The sequence below is a fragment of the Theropithecus gelada genome, chromosome 5 (assembly GCF_003255815.1).
Source record: "Theropithecus gelada isolate Dixy chromosome 5, Tgel_1.0, whole genome shotgun sequence".
In the NCBI taxonomy this organism is placed as follows: Eukaryota; Metazoa; Chordata; class Mammalia; order Primates; family Cercopithecidae; genus Theropithecus; species Theropithecus gelada.
The window spans coordinates 165025104-165044021 of record NC_037672.1 but is presented as its reverse complement, the minus strand read 5'-3'; the positions used below and the strand labels follow the sequence as shown (position 1 = coordinate 165044021).

Sequence of the window (18918 nt, the reverse complement as noted above, 5' to 3'; positions counted from 1 at the left end):
ATTCAACAAAAGTCCTTTGAGCCAGCAGATTCTCCAGCAGCACCTGTCTACTTATCCTGAACCACCCTTTCTTCCTCCTCTCATGTTTGCAAGTGATGCTAATTTTTCAGAATCCTGTTAAAGACACATCATATATGAAGTCTTCTTCTTTTACTTTATCCAGCATTGAGTTTTATTCACTCAGATTTTCTCAACTATTTATCCTTCTTGCCATTTATTTCCAAAAAATATGAATTGCTTACCATGTATCATGCGCAGAGCTTAGTTATAAGTTACAAATTGGAATAAAGCTAGATTTTATGCATAGAGAACTCAGTCTAATGGGAAAGATGGATATGCAAACAGATTCAATATCACATGGTAAGACTATAATAGAAATGTGTATAAAAGGCCTGGAGGAGAGCAGTTCTCATAGAGTGGAAGAAGGCTTTGGAGAATACATTCTTTGAGAGGTCTGATGGGGAATTGTTAACTTCATTCCATACTAGCATTTTTGAAATTTGCTTTTGTTCTCTGTTGGAACAATTTTCTGTGTTAGTCCATTTGTGTTGCTAGAAAGGAATTTCTGAGGCTGAGCAATTTATAAAGAAAATGAGTTTATTTGGGTCACAGCTCTGCAGGCTGTACAAGAAGCATGGCTGCAGCATCTGCTAATGCTGAGGGTTTCAGGCTGTTTCCACTCATAATGGAAGGTGAAGGGGAGCTGGCATGTGTGGAGATCACGTGGTGAGGATAGAAAGCAAGAGCAAGAGGAGGAAAATGCCAGGCTCTCATTAACAACCAGCTCTCCTGGGAACCGATAGGGTGAGAACTTGCTCATTACAATGAGAATCAGCATCACGCTCTTCATGAGGGCTCCATCCTCATGACCCAAACACCTCTCACTGGACTTCACCTTCAGTACTGGGGATCACATTTCAACATGAAGTTTGGGGGACAGAAGCATGCAAACTCTAGCAGAAGAAAAACTATGTGATATAGATAAATGTTTAGCTTCATATTTTAAAACATACTTAATGGCAAAAAAAAAACAGAAGGAATAAAAAATTAAAATATAGCCTCATCTTTGGCCTTTTATTTGTCTCCTAGAGATGAATTATTAATGGTAGGATTAATTATATAGAAATATGATATATATGTAACATATTTCTATACATTTTATATAATAAAATGTTTTAATCTGATGTATTCAGATTAAAATTGCATATTTTTGCTCTTTACTTTTTTATTTCCTTTTTGATAATATAATAAACATCACTCTAAAAGTGAGATTAAAAGTAGGAACAAGATTATTGGAAATGGTGGCACAGTAAAGACATGTTCAAAAACATAAAGCATGGATACAAATACAAAGACATTTTCCTTTTTAAAGTATATTTAAGAAGGAATGCAGTGCATTTTGTGTTTTTTTTTTTCCTTTGTTTATATATGCTTCCCTTTTAGAAATTCTATTTGGGCCTAATATAGTCATCATCTAAAGTTTTCTATTTATTGACAAATATGTCTTTACCATCTTCTGTTACCCATTTGTATTTCTTGGTTGCAATGTTCAATTCTCTTTCACAGCTTTGAAATACACTGATTGGCAAGGCATGGTGGCTCACGCCTGTAATCCCAGCACTTTGGGAGGCCGAGGCAGGAGGATCAAGAGACTGAGACCATCCTGGCCAACATGGGAAAATCGTGTCTCTACTAAAAATAAAAAAAATTAGCTGGGCTTGGTGGCACGTGCCTGTAATCCCAGCTACTCGGGAGGCTGAGGTAGGAGAATCACTTGAACCCGGGAGGCGGAGGTTGCAGTGAGCCGAGATCTCACCATTGCACTCCGGCCTGGGCGACAAGAGCAAAACTCTGTCTCAAAAAAAAAAAAAAGTAGAAATACACTAATTACAGATTGTAAAACTCTACCTTTGATATTAAGTAGGCCTACCTGAGTAAGGGTTTAGTCAATGATACTTGAGCAGAAATGGGTATGCATTGCAACAAGGCTCATAAACACTTCCATGAAGAAACCTCTATTCTCTTTCTGCTTCCCTGGGTTGAAGACAGACATGATAAACTTAAAAGCCAGTAGTAACGGTGGAAAGAGACCAAGTCTCTGGATCACTTCTTGGAAGGGAAATGCACTCTGATTGGTAGCACCTGTTCTGGTCTTCCTGTGAGCTTGAGAAATGCCATTTACTTTATGCTTTTAGTCATCTATTACAAGAAAGAGATGAGCTCAGTAAGTAACTGGCTAGTTTGCAAGCAGACACACAAGGGAGAAGAGAGAAAGTTTAGAAATTTGGTGCCTTGAAGAGTTAGAAAGAGAAACCAGTTACTGATTCCAAGCAATGTAAGCTGAGACTTGAAGAGGTTTTGAAAAGTAAGGGTCTTTTATGACTCAGCCCTCTAGTAATACCCGGCCAGTTTTACTTTCTGAGAGATCCTTCAAGGAAATGTTTTTGAGTCGTGAAAATAAAAAAGGCATAAAGGAGGGAGCAGGGATGCAAAGTCATAGTGCAGAAATGTATCTAGGAAAGAACTTTGCATGCGGTTAAGTGGTAAATGGACCTAACCAAAAGCAAGTAGATCACAACTCTTCTAAGTTTTTAAGAGAGCCTCATTTTCAAAGACATTACAAACCCATATTAAAGAAACGTTGATAACGTATGCTATAAACAAAATGTGAGGACTCTGAATTTGCCAAAGTTTAGCTGCTATGAAAGTGGTACAACCTTCAGGGATCTAGAGAGGCTTCTCAACTTATGATGGCGTTACATCCTGATAAATCCATTGTAAATTAAAACATCCCAAGTCAAAAATGCATTTAATACACCTAACCTATTGAACATCATAGCTTAGCCTAGCCTACCTTAAATGTGCTCAGAACACTTGCAGCAGCCTACAGTTGGGCAAAATCATCTAACATAAAGCCTATTTTACAATAAAGTGTGTTACATATCTCACATAATTTATGGAATATCAACTATTATGTGAAAATTGCAGTAGTTTTGCACCATCATAACGTAGAAAGGTAGCATGAAGTAGATAAGTCAGACCATAAAAATTCAGGGACTGAGGACTGTCTGTTCTCCAAAGCACCTCTTCAGATAAAGCCAAGCAGGATAAAGGACAGGGAAGGACTTCTCAGAGTTTATCAACAGTAGCCACAGAAAAGTTTAGATTAAAAACAAATCCAAGAATTCATGGAGACAACTGACACTGGAGTAGTTCAGAGAAAAGGAAGAAAGAATAGACAATGATCTATCTTGTATTTTCATCTGGTGATTGTAACTCCTCGCCTAAGAGTGTGGGGCACTGGGTTCCTGAGGGCTTTAGGCAGGATTCTCACTCTAGTTGCCTCCACCTGGATTATAGACCTTTCTCTCTCCTAGGTCCTACTCTTCCAGCTTTGTTCCCACTAAAAAGGCTTTCATGTATTCTTTTCTAATTTCATGTTCCCATGTACGAAATTCTATCGACTTCTTGGTTTTAGTGAAATTCTTTGGTGTCTACTAATTCTTTGCTAACTACTATGCCTTTGATGTGTAAAGGAAAGGTTTGGGGGTTTAGAAACTCTTGTTTCATTTCAAACACACACATGCAAACACACACACACACATACGAAATGCAAAACCAAACAAAAATTGCAGCTTTTAAGACATTTTCCTCAACTGTGGCCTTCGAGATTCTCTTTTAGAAATTAAGAGCTGAACACTGATTCTCTCTCTTTGCATTCCTGAGTGCCTTTGTTAAATAGGATAGCAGGTATATTGGAGAATATGTATAAAACAGGAGATAATTATATCTTTAAAAATATTGTTTGTATTACAATGCTAATATGTGGAATATTTTCAAGAAATAGTCATTAAATGGAAATATATATCATTTAGTCAGTACAGAAACATAAATGATAAAATCTATTTTTAACTTAATGTTTCTTTTTGGTAATGTATAATACCATAGAATTTTTATAGGCTGCATTGAAGATCATATGCTGGCTTTCAGAGTCTCTATCATTCAACCAAATTCTGGATTTCTACTTATTAGCTCTTTAGACAATCATAGAGCTAGAACTTTATACATTTTGATTATTCTTTTCTGAAGTACTTATGAGAATATTTGTATTATAGTGTTTTGTTATTAAATGAGAAAATTGTTTCTCTCCTCACACAGTACTAGGCACATTGTAGGAGCTCAGAAATGTTAGTGTGCCCTAAACTCATGTAGCAGTTTTAATAATGAAATTATTTCTAAGGCTGGGCATGGTGGCTCACACCTGTAATCGTAGCACCTTGGGAGGCTAAGGCAGGCAGATCACCTGAAGTCAGGAGTTCGAGACCAGCCTTGCCAACATGGCAAAACCCCATCTCTACTAAAACTACAAAAATTATCTGGGTGTGGTGGCACATGCCTGGACTCCCAGCTACGTGGGAGGCTGAGGCAGGAGAATCACTTGAACTCAGGAGGGGGAGGTTGCAGCAAGCTGAGATCATGCCACTGCACTCCAGCCTGGGCGACAGAGCGAGACTATCTCAAAAAAAAAAAAGAAAGACATTATTTCTAATTAGAATTATTAATTTTAACTGTAATATTTTTAATCTTTTAATTTTCTCAGAATATATAATTATACATGTTATACATACATGTACATTTATAATGTCTTTAGAATATATTTTTAATTTTTTGAAAATAGAGCTGATGCATTATCCATACTTGTCTTTAACAACTTAAATTTCTAGTTGAGTACTTTGAACATGGCTTCAGTAAATGTTACTACACAGAATTTACTGTTGAACTGTAATATACTGGAGTTTTCTGTTCTTTTCTTTTTGCAATGACATATACCTATTTTCTTAGAGAGTGCAAAGTGGTGTAAATTTTGGAATGCTATACCTGGACCAAGTTCATGAGAGTATCTCTGAAGTGTCCCGAGGTCTCTGAATAAATGTCCTCTTGGAGGTTATTGCTGTATTCTGCATAAGGAAACACATTAAAGGTATGATTTATTATGGAACTATATATCAATGTGTTTTGAATAAGTTAATGTTATTTTCCAGTTGTGAGTACAAAGTCCAGGAAATGTAGTCCACCTGTTGACATTTCTTTGTTAATAAACTGTCTGCCAAAGAATTCTGTCACCTAATGGTAACATAAGCATAGGACTGTTTTTTAAAAATCTTTATTCCAAAATTGAAAAACAGGATCGAGAGTCATTTCACATTCTCTGATTCTCAAAATACAGTGTTATGCATTCTGTTTCCATAGACTGCTGCCCAGCCCAACACATTTTCTAAGTGCTTCATCTCGTTTTAACATTTTAATGAAAGTTCTGACTTCATTCCCTTCAGAAAAGTCTTGTTTTTGTTTCAATGCAATAGAGATGACTGTCCGCAACATTTTCTTGACACACAATGTCACAGAGTACATAATGCAATGGAACTTAAGGCATTATACCTTTTTGAAAGTGAAAAGAGTTACCCTTTCTACTTTTGAAACGTATAAAAATCTGCTTTTGCGGTAGATTACAGGAACGTGAAATTTATGTAAAGCGAAGCAGATGTATTTGTAGAATTCACTGAGCCATTATTGTACTTCATTTTTTCTATATGCTGGGTCTCTCCTGGGTAAGGGATGAAATACGCCCTGAATTCAAGTGTGGGGCACTTTCCTGTCTTAATGAAAACATTCACCTTATAGAGATTTGTAATTATTTTCCTGGAAAATTTGCTTAGCTTGATTGTCTAGGGAACTGTTTCATTTTTAGTGCACTAATAATTTTATCTCATGAGTTAATTGGTCCTCAGTGAATCCTATGTTAAATGTAAGAATGTCTTAGATAATTCTTCAAAATACAGAAACTGGAATATTCAACGTGTTATAAAGTTCATATATGTGTAAAATACATTCACATATGTATATTTCCTTACGCAAGCAGTAGGCTTCTCGCATCTGGAAAAGTTCTCCATTTGTTCTTGAAGCTAGTATTTCAATGAGGCAGTTCTCATCAGTGCCTACTCCCTAGAGAAAGGAAAAAAAGAGATAAATGTAAGGATATTCTTATTGGGAGTAATAGCACACCTTTTGTACACGAAAGGGATACAGCATTTCCAGTGTTTTGAGAGGTGGCAGGGGAAAGGAAGTTGTTTAGGATGAAGGTAGGCACAATCTTAGTTCCAACTTTGCCATTTACTACCTATTTCATCCTGAAGAATTAATATTATCTGAAGGAAACTCTGTTTCTTCATTTAGAATAAAACAGTATGAGCATTTCTAAACAATGCAGAGGAAGACATGTTCAAGCAATGCTCATGGCACTGAGCATTTCCATTTGCTGTTGAAATGATATTTGATATTCCATTTGCTGCTGCAATATTAATTCTTTAGCAGGCTGACATTAGCATACAGGTTTTCTAATTTGCCAAGAATATTTTAAGGACCTGTGGCTGCCTCTCTAGATGTGGAATTTTGTACAATTTGTGTAAATATTTGGAAGGACACTTTCTGTGGTCTCTTGCAGACATATGCACATATTGGTCTGTGAAAGTGATCTAAAGACAACACACCTTTTTTAGGAAAGCCTCAGAAATCCTTAGCATTCTATGAAATATTGATAAAATACACTTGTTTAATCAAACAGCAACATATAACTTTATTTTTAAAATAATTTTTAGATATGTAATTTTGCAAGAGGTAGGAATTGACATGCAACGTTTGTTAAAAGCGATTAGTTAAAATTCATATACTTTTTGTACAATGCCTATTTGGATCAGTAAATATGATGGCCAAAATCCATGTCCTTTAATTTTTTCCTGTTGCCTCTTTTCTGTCACACATTGTTCACAGATTTTGGTAATCTGGTCATTGGCAAGCATCACACTGGAATGATTTCAACAGTTCTGCAGGTGTTTAATATCTGCATTTGGAAAGAAGTAAAGCCAAGGCCCTCTTTGTTCCCTATCCCTAGCCAACAAAATCTGTAAAAAATCCACAGTCAACTTATTTCATGGAAATGACTTTCCTTTAAGAAACACTGATTCTAATTCTTCCGAATTAAAATTTTTATACATTTGAGAAAAAAAAAAAACTGTTTCTATAAAGAATGAGCTTCAGGTCATATGAAGAAAATATAAAGACGTCATCTATATATTGTCCCTGATTCAATATCTTCTTTTGACTTAATCAAACTTTTACAAATAATGTAACAAGAGTCACATCATTTTTAATACATTCTCCTCAATATAGGAATACATACTCAGGGACCAATCTGAATAGCCCTGGAGGCTTGTTCCCTTTTCCTTGTTGGAGGTCAGCCTTGGGGCTGGTTCAGTAAGTTTGTGACTCTGTACAACAAAAGAACAGGTTGATCCCAGCCACTGAGCCTGGGAGGCTCCAGCTTCCTAACAAGGCCACTTCCCTTGACCACAACATTTCCATTGTTACATCGTTGCTTAGATATTCCCTCCCCTCTCCTTGATCATATAAGTATGTAGGAGCATCACAGGGCAGTTTCCCTCAATTGAAATACTGGCCTGTACTTGTTACAGGTATATTTTTGGATCAGATCACTACCTTCATGGCATGCCAGAGCTCATGAGCATCATACAGTGGTGGTGGGTACATGAGGCCAACCATCACATCTTTGAAGTGATCTGAAAGCTGCTCCTTCAGATCCCCAATCAGGTCCTGTGGAGGAAAAAGTACATATTTTTATTGTATGTCACCAAATTTGCAAGAGAAATGAGATAATTGCAGAAAGTTTTTTAATATTTTCTTTTCCATGTCATTTAATAATAACAGAATAACAAGTCTGATTCTCATGTATATGTATGCATTACATGAGATGACGAACTTGAAAGTTATTGATTTAATTTCACCCCTGCATGACATAGCTTATGCACATTGCAGTCATTTGAACATAGAATGATTTTCTTTTTCCAACCCCAAACTCCAGCTCCTCTTTTGATCTCATTATGAAAATATGTAAAAGTTAAACTTAAAAACATTTAATTGGGGTCTTTAGTTTTCTTGTGGAATTACTGAAACATTAGTCTTTCTTCGTAAGAAAGTTGCAGACTGATATCCCTTATAAACCTAGACACAAACATATGTATTCAAATATTTATAAAGCACATCTAGTAATACATAAAAATAATGACACGTAATGAGCAAGTAGGGTTTATCCCAGGAATGCAAGATTGGTTTGCATTTGAATATTAATCAATGTAAATTTCCATTTTAGCAGTATAAGGAGAAAAGGTGTATGATGATATCAATAGAAGTAGTGTGTTAGTCTACTTTGTGTTGCCATAAAGAAAAACCTGTGGCTGGGTAATTTACAAAGAGGTTTAATTGTCTCATGGTAGGCCGGGTGCAGTGGCTCAAACCTGTAATCCCAGCACTTTGGGAGGCCGAGACGGGCGGATCACGAGGTCAGGAGATTGAGACCATCCTGGCTAATACGGTGAAACCCCGTCTCTACTAAAAAATACAAAAAACTAGCCGGGCGAGGTGGCGGGCGCCTGTAGTCCCAGCTACTTGGGAGGCTGAGGCCGGAGAATGGCGTGAACCCGGGAGGCGGAGCTTGCAGTGAGCTGAGATCCGGCCACTGCACTCCAGCCTGGGGGACAGAGCGAGACCCCGTCTCAAAAAAAAAAAAAAAAAATTTCTCATGGTTTTGCAAGCTGTACAAGAAGCAGGGCAACAGTATCTGCTTCTGGTGAGGCCTCAAGAAGCTTACAATCATGGCAGAAGGCAAAGGGGGAGCAAGAGCTGGAGGGAGGAGCTGCCAGGCTCTTTAAGGAAAATTCATTACTGATGGAAAGACTTCTTCATGAGGAATCCGCTCTCATGACCCAAACACCTCCCTTGGGGCCCACCTCCAGCAGTGGAGGTCACATTTCAACATGAGATTTGGAGAGGACACATATCTAAACCAAATAATGTAGCAAAAGTGTTTGAGAATGTTTAGCACACAATCATAAAAAAAATTCTTAGCAAAGAAAGAAGGAATCTTTCTCAAACTGATAAAGGGCATTTACAAAATTTCTACAGGGAAGAGGATACCAGTGAAAAACTAAATGCTTATCCTCTAAGATAGAGAACAAGGCAAGGATGTCTGCTCTTACTGATATATTCTATTTGAATTTGTACTAGAGCTATATACTTAAAGAGAAAAGCCAAAACTCTAAATCTTCTAGAAGAAAGTATAGGAACAAATCTTTGCAACTTGGTGTAGACAAAAAAAATCTTACGTGATACATAAAAGAATAAACAATATATGAAACAATGATGAATTTAACTTCTTTGAAATAAAAACCTTAAATTTTTGAAAGAAACTTTTAAGAAAGTAAAAGCGAACCACAGCTGTCACTTCACATATTTGACAAAACACTTGTGCCCAGAAGATATAAGAATCTCTTAAAACCCAATAAGACATTCTGATGAAAACATGGACAAGACCTTTCAACTAGAACTTCACCAAATAAAACATACAAATTGGGAATAAGCCTGTGGAATGTTTAAATGTTTTCATGCTTAAAACCTTAGTCATTAGACTAATGGAAATTAAAACCATCATGAGATACCACCACATATTCTCTAGAGTGGCTACAGTTAAAAGACTGATATTACCAGGTGTTGGTAAGGATGTGGATCATTTGGAACTGTCATCACTGATGAGAATGTAATATATTGCAACCACCTTAGCAAACTCTTTTGTAGTTTCTCATGAGTTTAAACATATATTTAAAAACAATCCATCAAATCCACTCCTCAGTATTAACCAACAAAAACAAACATTGATAAACCCAAAGAACATGAATATTCATAGCACATTTATTCATAATAACCCCAAATTGAAAAGGAATGTCCATCAACAGGTGAATGAATAAACAAATATTGGTATATATATGGGATAGAAAAATACTCAGCAATAAAAGTACACACATAGCTTCACAAGTGAATCTTAAAAACATTATTCTGAGAAAATGAATCTAGACACAAAAGAGCACATATGACATGATTATATTTATATTAAATTCTAGAAATAGCAAAATTTCATCTGTAAAGACAAGTAGAAAGCAGATCAGTGGTTTCTTTCAGCAGGAGGATGTCAGGAGATGGGCTGCAAAGGAACAGGCACAAAGTCTGGAGGTATTAGAAATGCTCTATACTGGCCAGGCGCAGTTGCTCATGCCTGTAATCTCAGCACTTTGGGAGGCTGAGATAGGTGGATCATGAGGTCAGGAGTTCAAGACCAGCCTGGCCAAGATGCTGAAAGCCCGTCTCTACTACAAATACAAAAATTAGCCTGGCATGGTGGCAGGTGCCTGTAATCCCAGCTACTTGGGAGGCTGAGGCAGGAGAATCGCTTGAACTCAGGCAGCAGAGGTTGCAGTGAGCCAAGATTGCACCACTGCACTCTAGCCTGGGTGACAGAGAAAGACACCGTCTCAAAAAAAAAAAAAAAAAAGAAAGAAAGAAATGCTCTATATCTTGATTGTGCTGTGTTCAAACTGCATCAACATAAATGAATTTTATTTTATAGAAATTGTATTCAATATTCTGAATTTTTAATTTTAAAATGTTATTTTGGCATTTATAATGTGTTTTTTTAATCTTCAGTTTATTCACTTCTTTCAAATGTATATGCCATACCACTTGATCACTGGTTTCAAGTTATTTATCAGGTAATTTAGTAGTTTTAGCATTTTTTCCACACTAGTGTACCTTAGAAAAAATATGAACTTCATCATTAATATTGGTGCCCTAGGGGAATGATTCTTTAATAGGACTGGGGATAGAGGTGACATGAGAATCCTAGGCAAGAGGAAGAGTTTGTAAAAATTATTCAAAATTAATAGAGTCTCCTGTTTGGAGGCCAGGTGTTTTTCCCTTTACTCCAGCTAAACATCACCAGGATGGATAAAAACGAGAAATACGTACTTAAAAGCAAGGTGGTCACCTACTCTATATAAACTAAGGGCCAACTTGAGAGAGACCCTTAAGGGCAAGGCAACTTACAGAATTGTATGAATGTATAAATGAGAGATATTATTCATAAAATGAAGGTTCATGGAAAGCCTAGTTGTGAGGTAAGCCTTGAACGATGAAGTGGGATTTGGTCAGGCAGAGGCATAGGAGGTACCAACAATAAATAATGTTTCACTACAGACAAGGTACTGTTCTGGGGAGAGTAAAACGTGCATGTGAAGTATACAGCTAGCTTCCAATAAATGTTGGGTTGATTTGAAATCCGAATATTTCCAAAGAGACTTTGGATGTCCTTGTAGTGCAAAGGGTATATCCTGAGGCCCCAATAATGGAAAGTTGAGTAGGCCAGGCAGAAGAGTGTGATGATTATCATAACAACCAGCATTTACTGAATACTTAATATTTGCCAGACAGTATTCTGAATATTAGAATAACCCTAATAATTTATTACAAGAACTCTGTGAGTTAGGAACTGTATTCATTCCACTATGTAAACAAGAAAATCAGGCACACAACGGTGACATAGCTAGCACCATAGGAAGCCACTAATTACATGCCACCAAAGTGATGAACACAGCAAATACGTGGTACCTGTGGCATGTTTTAGGCATTCTTTAATAAATATGGTGGCAAGTGCGTTGAAGATTTGATGCAAGTGGATCAATTCAATATACTTTTATCTCTACAGGATAGTGGCACTTGACAGTTGACAGAAAGGTAGAAACATTAAAATGATCATCTCTTCCGTGAACCTTCTTCTATCCCTAAGTGAAGTTGATTATTTCTTCGTCACCACTGCTTTATCTTTGCATTTATTATATTTCAATGACCACATTATATGATAAATATATTTGCATATTTCCCCCAAAAGTCTATCAGGACATGGACTTTCTCACAAATTCTTCAAAATTCAGCAGCTAGCTCTAGCAAAGTACTGAGTGCACAAAATATGTAGAGTACAGTATATAAATAATACATAAATGAATGTATAAGCAAATGAAAGAATAATGGATGAATGTGGATAAAGAAAAACTTGGTAAAGGATAAAAAAAGCAATGTTCAAGCTGAAGATGATGCAAACATTGCAAAAGTGTGTTATTTAACCTTTAGTCACATTTCTTTGATCACTACTCCCACCCCACACATGTATCACAACATATTTCTTCCCTGTACATATTATATTTTTATAGTAATACTGAACTGTAGACTGAGATTAGTAGTGCCACTAGATGGCGCCTGTATCTTTGTTTTTATCTCAGGCGTGCGTACGTGTGTGTGTGTGTGTGTGTGTGTGTGTCTGTGTGTGTCTGTGTGTGTGTGTGTGTGTGTGTGTACATAGCTATACTTACAGTGAACTAATTTTGTAAAAAAAATATATATATAATTGTAGGAAAATAAACAATATCAGATATCATCTAATGTTAGAATGTACAGGTTCTGGAGGTAGGATGTTTAGGCTTGAATCCTCACAGTGCAAAATACCAGCTGTGAGATTCCAAATATGTTCCTTAACTTGTTTGTGTCTGTTTCCCAGTCTGCAAAGTGAAAATAATCACAGCATCTGCCTCACAGGGTTGATATAAAATGTTAAAAGATTTAATTCAGGTAAAATTCTGAAAATATTTTATGGCATATTTTAGGCATCAATATATGTCTTTCCAACCCCACAAAACCTCAAGTAACTTGTTGCAAATAAAACATGGTTAATTAGTGTCAATGCCAACACTAGGTTGTTTACCTCTCTCCCGTCCCCCATCTTTGTCTGTCTCTCTTCACCTCACAGTTTCCTGTATTTCTTGCAACTTTTTCTATATCCCAAGCTTGTCCAACCTATCTTATTTTGTTGTTATTGTGGATTTTTTTTTTCTTTAGCTTTTCGCAGCTTGAAGCCATGGTTTTTAGTTTCTCTCTCTAGTGATAAGCAGAAAAGAGGAATGGGGAAGGACCTTTACTGGCCCAACCAGAAACAGAAACTGAGAACCTATAACTGTATTTTTCTCCTAAGATACCCCTGCTATGTCCGACTGTCCATGGATTCTATTGTCTCCAACTTACAAATCTATCTAGAAACTGATGAATTGTTACTGCTTTTACTGTTACAATCCTTACCGAGGTCACCATTATCACTCTCCTTTGTTAAGATAATAGCCTCTGGGTGGGCACAGGGGTGTGTGCCTGTGTTTTGGGAGGCTGAGGCCGGCGGATTGCTGGAGCCCAGGAGTTCAAGACCAGACTGGACAGCATGGAGAAGCCCCGTCTCCACAAAAAATGCCAAAAACTTGCTGAGTGTGGTGGCATGCACCTCTAGTCCTAGCTACGTGGGAGGATGGCCTGAGCCCTCGAGGGTGAGGCTGCAGTGAGCTGCGATTGTGCCATGGCACTCTAGCCTGGTGACTGACTGTGAGACCTTGTCTCAAAAAGTATATATAAAATATTAAATAAGCCCTATGAGTTATAGTTGATTTACATAAAATATATTTTATATAAATAGAATTGCTGGGTGGCTATATATATATATATAAAATTTACTTATTTATTATATATATAAAATAGCCTCCAAGTGAGTTTCTCTTCTGTCCTTGTACCTTGCAGTCTCCGTCAACACCCCTGAAAGTGTGATCCTGGGAAAATAAAAATCAGATTAGTTACTCCTCTGCTCAAAATGTTTTCTCTCACTCCACACTCCAAAGTGAACTATACCATTGTTTTATACAGTTGATCTTAGAAGAAAATGAACACTCAGAGTGTTTTATTCCCATGTAAATGACAAAGTCCTTACATGGTCAGCAAGATACATGATCTCTTCTTGGTAACTTCTGTGACTTCATCACCTACAATTCTCCTTGCTCCTGATTTCTCTGCTCTGTCTACAGCGGGCTGCTTCTTGAACCTGGAACAGCAGACCTGCTGGAGTCAGGGCCTTTACTTTTGCCCTTCACTGTGCCTTAATGTTCTTCCCCTAGGTATTCACAGGGCCCACCCCCTCTGCTTTCTTAGTGAAGCCTGCCCTATTTATCCTATTTCAAATTATAACCCATCTCCCAACACTTCCTGTATTTCTCACTTGGCTTCTGCTTTTTTCCAAAGCATTTATTGCCTTCTATGCATGATCTCTCCCACCCAGGTAGAGCAGGCAGAATGTAAGCTCCACCATGCAGAGCTGTTGGTCTGTTTTCTTCACGGCTATTTCCCCAGCCCATAGAACTGTGCCTGTGACATGGTAATCACTTACAATATAGGTACAAAATGAATGAGTGAATGAGGACTACTTGTGGTTCAACAATTATTTGTTTGGAGTCATTCTTGGCAATTTGGACATAAATAAGTGAAGGTCCTTATCATCAAGCAGTTTTCTTCAGTGGAGAGAAATACAGGGATTACAATTAAATTACAATACAAAATTTGGTAAGTGCTAAAGTAATGGGAATAGCAGGCTATTATCAGGACACTGGAAGAAAGTGTTACTTTCAGTTGGGAAGATAAATATTGAATAATATGTTTAAATAACTAAACATTGCAAGTTCAGAGTGGAGCCTTCAAATAGGTTCTCTAATTAGAGTATTACATTCTCACTTGGACTTATATACATACACTGCTTTTCAAATGCAACCTTTGGAGCCTGACTTTCCCCAGCCTGACTGCCTCTGCTTTCCTGTTTTCTGAAGACTTGCCCTAAAGCAGACTCTGCTGGAATCACAGCTTGGCCTTACATTAAGCTAATGAGTACTTGCTTTGCAAATTGAGCTGTTGTGTTGCCAATGAAACTGCAGACTACCCCTGCTGCAGCTACTCTAACCACTCCATTTAAATTAAAAATAAAATGGCATTTTCTTATTTCTTATTCATCTTACCTTTATCTTATTATGGATAAACAGGGGCAAGAAATAGAAGTAAGACTAGCATTTTTCTTGTCTGAATATGCTCAGGGGAATAGTTTCATATGCTTTTCACTTATATGGCTTTTTCTATTATTATTTAAAATGTTATTTGCTGTTTAAATATCAATGATGCATGCTGTATAAAGTGAAATTTACAATTTGTCTTAATTCTATCTCCCCCAGTGGTCACTATGTAAATACTTGCATAATTTTATATTATATTGAAAAATTAAAATGAAATCCTAAGTCCCTCAACTTCCTGGCCAAGGGGTCCCCAGAGCAATCTTGAAAACTGAGTTCCTAGCAAAGATGGGATGGAAGGTAGAATACATCTTATGATACCCCCTCTCTAGCTCACTGCCTTTCTTTCCTAAGAGTTAACCAGAAACCAGCCCTTTGGAAAGACTTACTCCACCCCTGATATCAACCAACCCTCTCACACTGCCTCTCCTTTTTGTGATTTAGACAAAACAACCAGCCAGCATTCTTTCCTGGCTAGAGACCACCGACCACTGAGTGGTTCTGGCCAGTCTACGGAGGATGTGCAGTGAGGGTTTTCTGACACCTTCAGTGTCAGAGGGCTGAACAGTCCACCCTTGCAACATGCTAACACCACCATGTTTTGAACACGGGTCCTCTGCAGAGGTGTGAAGCTTAACTGCGCATGTGCATGTTTCTCCGTTCATAAATATTCATGACTCCTAGAACTCATTGAATATGTATATTCAACCACCCTGTTCCGCATACATTCCTGTCTTATTTCTGGCTATCAAAGTGTCTGTTTCCAGTTTTGGGCAGGAGACCATGCTTTCCAGCCTGTCAGAATGGCCACCCTGCAGGCTACAACCTTTCATAAAAAATAAAGCTTCCCTTTCCAAATTCATGAACCTTGTTATTCTTCAATTGACAGTATTATAAAAATGTTTGTGCAAGTTGCTTCGTCACTTTGCAGTGGTAAGAGAATATTCTTTCGAATAACTTCATTTTACAGATATTTTTGCAGTTTACATTATGATTTAATTTTCAATGAAATTTGGGTTTTTTTTTTTTGTCTGATAATAATGATAATACTTTGGTCTTCTAGACACATATAGTATATTAAAGCTAAAACTCTCCCCTTTCAAATACCTGATAAAAAGTAACAAAAATACTTTTAACAGTATACATGATTTCAGAAGAAAGAGAAACAGCTTGATGTAAAAATCAGGGAAAAAATGAAAACCAGAAGATAAGCAAGTGAGCTGACCTTGGAGATGATCCTGCAGGTGACTGGGGAAAGTAGAGGTTGGTTTTGAGAACTATTTGGTTTGAGCTTTAATGCCTAATTTACGGCACTCTATGAAGAGAAAAGAACATTTACTGGGCAACGCAACACAGGGAATTAAATGTGAAACCTCCCATATGAGGTTGCTATCCCCAAAGGGTTGTATCCTCAGGAGCAGAGTGAACTAGAAGAAAATATCATTCAGCATTGAAAGATTGGCAGAAAGCTCATGCTTACCACTCATTGCCTGGGCTTTGAGTAGGAGAACATTTTCCCTGATAATCTGAAACAATAGATCTGTGCTTTCCTTGGGCTTGAAGCTCGAATTTATTTAACTCATATGAACTGAGACCTCCATTTAGAAAAATCATCATGAAAGCTGATCTTAAACTGGTGGTTCTCGTGGAACAGAAGAAGCAAATGCAAAACCAATCTTTAGAAATTCTCGGACACTCCTGAACAGAAAAAGATTCTCCCTAAAGAAACAAAAAACCAGACCCATCTCCCAGATGATATAGTGGACTCTGCAACAATCAGAATTGAAACCCCATGAATTTGAGATCATTAATAACAATCTGAGGGAATACTATGAAAAAAGTTAACAGACTTTTTAAAGAAAGCAAATAAAATTCTAGAAATTAAAAACTAAAAAGAGTAGCTAATAAAAAACTAAAAATGAAATCAGTACATTGGGAAAATACATTTTAAAATGACAAAAATATTCTACATATGCAGACAAGAAATATACGGTATTTATATGGTAACAAAGTTAACAGACTTCAAAGAGTGAATTAGAAGGACAGACTTTGGTCTAATAGGATTTACAGTAGGAGAGAATGTGAACAATGTTGGAGAAACATTATTTCCAGTCTTCCAGAATATGTAAATCCTCAGTTATTTAGACAAAAAATATACAAGCCTGTTGACTACCACAGTGAAACTACAGAATACCAAAAATAAAGAAATCTATCTTAAAAGCATCCAGAGAATAACAGAGAATCTATAGAAAAAAGGACCAAAACAAACAAAATAATACCTGTCAATGTCAGAAGAGTTTTCTCAGAAGTATCGATAAGGGCCAGAAAAACAAACAAACAAACAAAAAACACTGAAGTTTTATTTGCAAAGATTTGGGGAAAAATAACTAGAATTGATCCCAGAATTCTATAGCTATCTAAACTAATATTTAACAATGAGAAAATAATAAAAATATTCTCAGGAAAAGACTGAAATAATTTAACATTCATTTGTTATTTCCAGAAAAAAAGGAACTGTTAATGAATGCCCTTTTGAAAAAAATCACATTGAAATCAGAAACATAGAATTGGGTATTAGAAGAAAACTATACAAATAAATAAACAATCACAAATAAAACTAAAGAAACACTAACTTATACAATGGCATAATAATGACTAATTTGGGGGAGTATAAAACAAGGTGGAATAAAAATACTGGGCAAAAATTATATGCACCTAGAAAATTTCCCCAGCTTTTATGTCAATTACAGGAAAAAACTTGAGATAAGAGATGTTATTGTGAACATAGGTTAGCAAGTAAGATAGAGTCCATTTCAAAGACTGACTCATTAAAAAAAATTGTCATGGCCAGGCACAGTGGCTCATGCCTGTAATCCCAGCACTTTGGGAGACCAAAGCAGGTGGATCACAAGGTCAGGAGTTCAAGACCAGCCTGGCCAAGATGGTGAAACCCTGTCTCCACTAAAAATACAAAAATTAGCTGGATGTGGTGGTGGGCACCTGTAATCCCAGCTACTCAGGAGGTTGAGGCAGAGAATTGCTTGAACCCAGGAGACAGAGGTTGCAGTGAGCTGAGATTGTGCCACTGCACTCCAGGTAATACAGCAAGACTCCTCTCAAAAAAAAAAAAAAAGTCACATACGGGTCAAACCCAAGTCAGTCAAAGGGCTCAAACCCCTTGACTGTGACACAAATAACTGTGGTTCTGACCTCTGACTCAAGGGCCCACAAAGCTGAAACACATAGGGTCAGTAATGATGAAGTTGCCCCCGATGGAGAATGTTGTGCAGGCCAAAACCACTGGAAATTCATTTGATTGAGGTGTGCACAGCCACTGTACAGGAAATCAACGTGCCATGCTGACTGATGCAGAGCCACTGTCTCCCTCACGTCCCCTGATCTTTTCCTTCCCTCTACCCCAACTTCTACTGCTTTCAGGAAAAAAGTGAGTGAAGGTGGGACAGAGATCTTCCTGTTCCCATTGTGGATTAGGGCCATGCACATTTGCCTTTGTGGAGCTGGAGGACTGAAGGATATGTGAATTTGTTGGATGCGAGTGTCCATGTCACCATTCTACCTGGGCCCATCATCGGTGAAAGTACACCCACGGTGAAAGTACACCCAAATTCAAAGGATGGGTTTGAGCAAGGTTTGAAATGGAGAAGGAAACTCAAAAAACCTTATGAATGGAGACCTTTAGACTAGTATAACTTCCACTGTTGAAGGTACTTGGTATTCATGTTTATTTGTTTCTTCTGTGAATGATCCTAAATACTGGAGGGCATGCTTTCCATGGGAAAACAGCAGATGTAAGAAGTGCTACTACCTATGAAGCCCCATAAGCCTGATGATCACTTTCAGGTACAAGTTTCTATGATAGATCGTTTGCTGATTGGAGCCTCTGGCAAGGGAAAGCAGTCTCTCAAAGATGCCTCTCGATGTTTTAAACTTGTTGCCTTCCTGATACAATTCTGGGTATATCCCTTTTGAAAAGCAGCTACTGGCCTCTACTGGACTTTTAGAGAAACTGAATGCCTGATCC

General features: G+C 37.3%; 1 protein-coding gene across 1 annotated transcript in view; it reads right to left on the bottom strand.

Annotated features, from left to right (window-relative positions):
* ANXA10 (annexin A10) overlaps positions 1–18918 on the bottom strand; it is a 94099-nt gene that overhangs the window by 21014 nt on the left and 54167 nt on the right. The window contains exons 4-6 of the mRNA XM_025385909.1: positions 7555–7668; positions 5913–6003; positions 4879–4958 (exon numbers count right to left, since the gene is read on the bottom strand). Of these exons, the coding sequence (XP_025241694.1) occupies positions 4879–4958; positions 5913–6003; positions 7555–7668 (285 nt within the window). The remainder of the gene's footprint in view (positions 1–4878; positions 4959–5912; positions 6004–7554; positions 7669–18918) is intronic.